The 6426-nt window shown below is 41.9% G+C and overlaps 1 protein-coding gene across 1 annotated transcript in view; it reads left to right on the top strand.

Annotated features, from left to right (window-relative positions):
* Nucleotides 1-366: 366 nt before the first annotated feature.
* The window catches only part of rhbdl1 (rhomboid, veinlet-like 1 (Drosophila)), a 261415-nt gene continuing 255355 nt past the window's right edge, over nt 367-6426 (top strand). The window contains exon 1 of the mRNA XM_080206154.1: nt 367-596. Within this exon, the coding sequence (XP_080062280.1) occupies nt 402-596 (195 nt within the window). The 5' untranslated portion in view covers nt 367-401. The remainder of the gene's footprint in view (nt 597-6426) is intronic.

Below are 6426 nucleotides of genomic sequence, written 5' to 3'. Positions count from 1 at the left end.
GGAGGAACCAAGAACCTTTTCTTTTTTATAAGGTGTAAATTTTAGGATTTTTTTATGTCATGGTTTGTAAAATTGATGAAATTAGATAACAGCAACTTGAGAAGAAACATGTAAAAGGCATGCTGAAGCCAGCAAAGGGTTAATGTTGGAGTCTTTAAGATGCTGTATACCCCTCCGTTTCTCTGCAGAGCAGCAGCGTGGCTGTACGGTCTCTGTATCAGTGCTCTAAGTGTAATTATGCTCGAGCAGGGCTCACTATCTCTCATCAGGGGGAGCTGTTGAGGCAGCAGCTGTGTGAAAAATCCTACAGTAAACGTTCGAGCCATGTCACTCACTCTGAATTTGTTTGGACATGATTGGCTGCATCTCTTCTAGGAGCTTGTTGGCATTCTGTTGTGTAGATGTTGGCTGTTGAGGGACGTTGTGCAGAGAGGGCCTGGATCGGTACTGCCTTGCAAGCTATCCTCAGTGCCTGTGAGTGCTTGAGCTTCTGTCTGAGTGCTGGGAGAGGCAGAGAATTCTTGCCTGGTGTGTGTGCAGCAAGCTCAAGGTTGTATATGGATAGGAGTTCTCTGATTCAGCTCATACAGGAGCAGGTCAGTATGTCTTTAGTCACCCTCCCACACTGGGATCATCTCATTTCAGAGTTATCATCCTTCATTACTCTGAATGTCATCTGATATTAATGAATCGCAGGCCACATTTTACATGGTCTTTTACATTTTGCCTGTCCGGTTGAATAATTAGCTAACATCAGTGCTATGTAAACACTGGAGCTGAGGCAATGAATGCAAAGATGCAGGGAGGCAAGATGGGACACAGAAAAATCAAAAGTAAGGGGGAAGTCAGAGAGCTGATTATTAAACTAGCAATACTTTATTCGGAAAGGGAGAGATGGGAAGTCCTGAATTTGAAAATAAGAAATGGGAAAAGCACATAAAAACGAAGGGGGAAAGAACACCGGATACACAATGTTAAAATAACTTAGGAAGGGAGTGAGAAAGAAGGTTTAAAGAGAGGAAAGAAAGGAAAGGAATGAAAAAGAGAAAGCAAAACAGGGAATACTGTCCAGCGACAGAGTGATGGAGAAAAATAGGACAGGAGAGTAGTCAACTGCAGAGAGTGGGATGTCGTCCTAAACTCTTATAATAATACTATTTTGATGCTTCTTCAAATGTGAAGGAACTCCTATCTTAATGAATAGGGATGGTTTTCTGGGAATTGAGCAGGTTAACCTGCCCTACCTATATCCATGGTGCCCGTTTATTTTAACTCAGCACTGTTAGTTGTAAATTCCCATAATGTGACAGTGCTCTTGCCTTGATGTTATCTTACAGTGTATGTAGTGCATTACACATTCCTGTTCTGTACATAAAGAGGCATATGCTAAGTATTATTTAACAAAACATGTCAAATACAAATTAGCCTATAAAAGTAAAATCATAAATAAAATTACTTAATGAATCTTTTGGCTATAGATTGAAGTGTGTTAGAAATGTTAAAAACCATTATTCTTTTTCTAGGAAATGTTATGTTTGAAAAATGATTTCTTAAGATTTATCTTTTTGACGGAATTTGTGATATATGAATTTTGGTGCATTTAAACATTGGATACGACTGAATGTATTTTTTGAATGCCTGATTATGCACCGTACAATTCACCATACAAGAGCTGTTAATGTGTGAAAAATGACTGACATGTTCTGGACTGATATTTTTCAGTAAGTTATTGCATAGGTAGATAATTGGGGGACGTATTTGTACTCCAATCAGAGATATGCCGTTAATAGCTATGCCTCAATCAGGAATTGTGTATAATAGTGAATGAAAAGTGATTTGGCCAATTTTGTTTCAATGGAATGGGAATGAATGAAAAGTGGTTTGGTTAATTGGATTTCCACATAATGGGAGTGAATGAGGTTTGATTTAGTCCAAAGAAATTCGATACAGGGAGAGTATATGAGAAACAGTTTGGCCTATTGAAATCTTTTATAATGGAAATTTGGGGAAGTGACTTGGTCCATTGTAATTCTGCACAGCAGAAATGAAGAGGAAATGGTCATTGGAATTTTCTCACTATTGTAAATGTATTCTTGAGCCACGGACATCACAGAGATGGCCAGCATTCTAGTTGCCCTTGAGAAGGAGGTGTTGGCTGTCTTCATGAACCTCTGCCATCTCCATGCTGAGTGTTACAACAATGTTGTTAGTTAGGTGGTTTCCAGAATTTCAAGCAAGTGGTTATGGAACAGTGATATACCTCTAAGGAATGATGGTGTTTGACTGACTTGGAGGGAAACTTGGAGTTGATTGTGTACTTGTGTTCTTATGCACCTACAACCCATGTCAGTCTATACAGTGGAGATTGTGGGCTTGGAAGGTGAATTGTAATAAGAAATTTGGTTGTTTTTCTGATATTCAAACCAAACAATCTGTTAGAATCTTGACATGTCAAAATGTTTCTTGTCGTTTAAAAGTAATTGAAAAGGTTAAAATTTGTTATATTTTCCACTCTGCCATTTTTAAATATTGGCATAATGCCTGCTGGGGTTTCTGTGTAGCTCTGAACCATGTGACACAGAGAAGAGGCATTTTACACAAATGTGTTAACACTGGGTAAATCATATCTGTGAGATTTACAATCACATATCCAAGGGAAAACCATTATTTTCATTAAACTTGATGACCTCAATTTTCCCCAGAATTTATTAATGGACATTTGGGGAATCTTTGGCTGAGTGAGAGAACCATGGTTCACAAAGGAAGTCGAATGTCTTGTCAAGAGGAAAAAGGAAGTGTATGTAAGGATGAGAAAACAAGGTTCAGTTGGGTTGCTTGAGGGTTACAAGGTAGCAAGGAATGAGTTAACAAAAGAGCTTAGGAGAGCTAGGAGGGGGCATGAGTAGTCCTTGGCGGGTTAGATCAAGGAAAACTCCAAGGCTTTTTACTCTTACGTGAGAAATAAAAGAATGACCAGGGTGAGGTTAGGGCCGGTCAAGGATAGTAGTGGCAACTTATGCATGGAGTCAGAAGAGATAGGTGGGGTGTTGAATGAATACTTTTCGTCAGTGTTCACTAAGGAGAGGGGCCATGTTTTTGAGGATGAGTGCATGATACAGGCTGATAGGATGGAGGAGGTAGATGTTCTGAGGGTTGCATTAGCAATTTTGAAAAACCTGAGGGTTGACAAGTCCCCTGGGCCAGATGGGATACATCCTAGGATACTTTGGGAGGCAAGGGATGAGATTGCGGAGCCTTTAGCTTTGATCATTGGGTCTCACTATCCACAGGGATGAGCCAGAGGACTGAAGAGTGGCGAATGTTGTTCCTCTGTTCAAGAAAGGAAATAGGAATGATCCTGGAAATTATAGTCCAGTTAGTCTTACTTTGATGGTCGGTAAGTTAATGGAAAAGGTCCTGAGGGATAGGATTTATGACCATTTGGAAAGATGCAGCTTAATCTGGGATAGTCAGCACAGATTCATGAGAGGTAAGTTTTCTCTCACAAATTTGATTGAATTCTTTTGAGGAGGTAACTAAGTGTGTAGATGAAGGTAGAGCAGTTGATGTGGTATATATGGATTTTAGTAAGGCGTTTGATAAGGTCTCCCATGATAGGCTCATAAAGAAAGTAAGGAGATGTGGGATAGAAGGAAATTTGGCCGAGGGGATAAGTAACTAGCTGTCTCATAGAAGACAGAGGGTGGTGGTGGAGGGAAAATTTTCAGACTGGAGGCCAGTTACCAGCGGTGTACCACAGGGATCAGTGCTGGGTTCTGTGCTATTTGTGATTCTTATCAATGACTTGGAAGAGGGGGCTGAAGGGTGGGTTAGTAAATTTGCTGATGACACCAAGATTGGTGGAGTAGTGGATGAGGTGGAGGGCTCTTGTAGTCTGCAAAGAGACACTGATAGGATGCAGAGCTGGTCCGAAAAGTGGCAGATGGCGTTTAACCCTGATAAGTGCGATATGATTCATTTTGGTAGGACAAACTTGATGCGGATTACAGGGTCAACGGCAGTGTTCTGAGGAATGCGGAGGAACAGAGAGATCTTGGGGTTCATATCCACAGATCTCTGAATGTTGCCACTCAAGTGTGGTAGCATTTATTAACAGGGGGTTTGAGTTTAAGAGCCATGGGGTTATGCTGCAAAAATACAGGACCTTGGTGAGACCACATCTGGAGTATTGTGTGCAGTTCTGGTCACCTCTCTATAAGAAGGATGTGGAAGCATTGGAGAGAGTGCTGAGGAGATCTACCAGGCTGCTGCCTGGTTTGGAGGGTAGGTCTTATGAGGAAAGGTTGAGAGAGCTAGAGCTTTTCTCTTTAGAGCGGAGGAGGATGAGAGGTGACTTAATTGAAGTTTATAAGATGATGAGGGGGATAGATAGCGTGGACATTCAGAGATATTTCCTCGGGTGAATGTAGCTGTTACTAGGGGGCATTACTATAAGGTTCATGCTGGGAAATGAGAGATGTCCGAGGTAGGTTCTTTACTGAGAGAGTGGCTGGGGTGTGGAATGCACTGGCTGCTGTGATAGTGGAGTCGGACACTTTAGGAACTTTCAAGCGGTTATTGGATAGGCACGTGGATCACACCAGAATGATAGGGAGTGGGATAGCTTGATCTTGGGTTTGGACATAGCTCGGCACAACATCGAGGACCGAAGGGCCTGTACTGTGCTATAATCTTCTATGCTCTATGTTCTAATCTGGGTTTGAGTTATAAAGAGAGGCTGGATAGACTGGGACTTTTTTCTCTGGAGTGTAGGAGGCTGAGGGGGTGATTTTATAGTGGTCTATAAAATAATGAAGGGCATAGATCAGGTTAGGGAGTCTAAAACTAGAGGGCATAGAGAGGGCTGAGATACCAAAGAGTCCAGAGGGGCAATTTTTTCACACAGAGGGCGGTGAGTGTCTGGAACGATCAGCCAGAGGCAGTAGTAGAGGCAGGTACAATTTTGTCTTTTAAAAAGTGTTTAGACAGTTGCATGGGTAATATGGGTATAGAGGGATATGGGCCAAATGCAGGCAATTAGGACTGGCTTAGTGGTTAAAAAAAAGAGCAGCAAGTTGGGCCAAAGGGCCTGTTTCCATGCTGTAAACCTCTATGACTCTAATCTGGGCACAAACATATTAAAAAGCCTAATGGATCACTAAATTTTGGGCATGAGTGAGTTGTACATGTGACAGCAATGTGCCCAAGATTCCCCAATCTTTTACATTATTTCATCAAACTTCCCTTCCGAGTGCCTCTCTACCCAGAGAACTGGGCATGCATCAGACTCTCAAATGCAAGTGTTTTCTAATTGTGCTTCTCCGTTGGTCCCTCAACATTGAGTCTAGATTTTCAGGTGCAGCAGGAAGCAAAAGTATATCACTTGGAATTTTTTCATCGTTTTGAAGTAAATTATTCTGACTGAGACTGTAATGTGTTTCTTTAAATGCACTTTTTGACAATACATGTCATGTAAAAATTGAAAAGCTACATCAGTTGTAGATTCTTAAAAATGCTGTGCTTGATATGCATGAATGATGGTTAAATGTGTTGAAAGTCAAAAAGAAAATATGTTAGTGTGAGTTTAGTGTTTCGTTGGGCTCTGGTGATTTTCACTTAATGGTGTCAATTTGCACTCATTTTGAGTCTGAGTGCATTCTAATGAATTGGGGGAATTCTTGAGCATGTTGTGACATCGGCACAATGGGTGCAGCTTCAAATAAATTTCAAGTGAAACATTTGGGTTGCACCTTCGGAATGGAGTGTTGGTCAGTAAGCAATTTTTCTGAGAAAGCTTGAGTTATTTGAGGGCAACATAGAGAGGTTACATTTTGTTGAGGTGCTGGTGGCTCCAATGGTGAGCCTTTTGAGCAGCCCCCAATTGGACTTCAGGGCCACCTGGCTGTTGATGCACTGCCGCCAGAGCTTCCATCCTTTTGAAGAATGAAGGCTGCCTCTAAAAGCAGCTCGCTGATCAGAGTGTCAACAACTCTTCAGTCCCAGCAGCAGATGTGGTGGACACTGCTAGGACTGCACATCTTAGGTGGCACAATAGTTAGCACTGCTGTCCCATAACGCCAAGGACCCAGGTTTGATTCCAACTTTGGATGACTGGCTGTATGGAGTTTGTATGTGTCTGCATGGGCTTCTTCCAGGTGTTCCGATTTCCTCCCACAGTCCAAAGGTGTACAGGTTAGGTGGATTGGCCATGATAATTCAGCATGTCCATTACAACCCTCATCACCTTTTACAGATGCATCATAGAAAACATCCTTTCTGGATGTATCATAGCTTGGCATGACTCCTGCTCTGGCTAAGCCTGCAAGGAACTACAAAAGGTTGTGAACGAAGACCAGTCCATCATGCAGACCAGTCTCCCATCCATTGACCCTGTCTACACTTCCTACTGCCTTGGAAAAGCAGTCA

Source organism: Carcharhinus amblyrhynchos, chromosome 18 (assembly GCF_965287045.1).
Source record: "Carcharhinus amblyrhynchos chromosome 18, sCarAmb.v2.hapA, whole genome shotgun sequence".
NCBI classification, from domain to species: Eukaryota; Metazoa; Chordata; class Chondrichthyes; order Carcharhiniformes; family Carcharhinidae; genus Carcharhinus; species Carcharhinus amblyrhynchos.
This window is presented reverse-complemented; position numbering and strand designations above follow the sequence as displayed.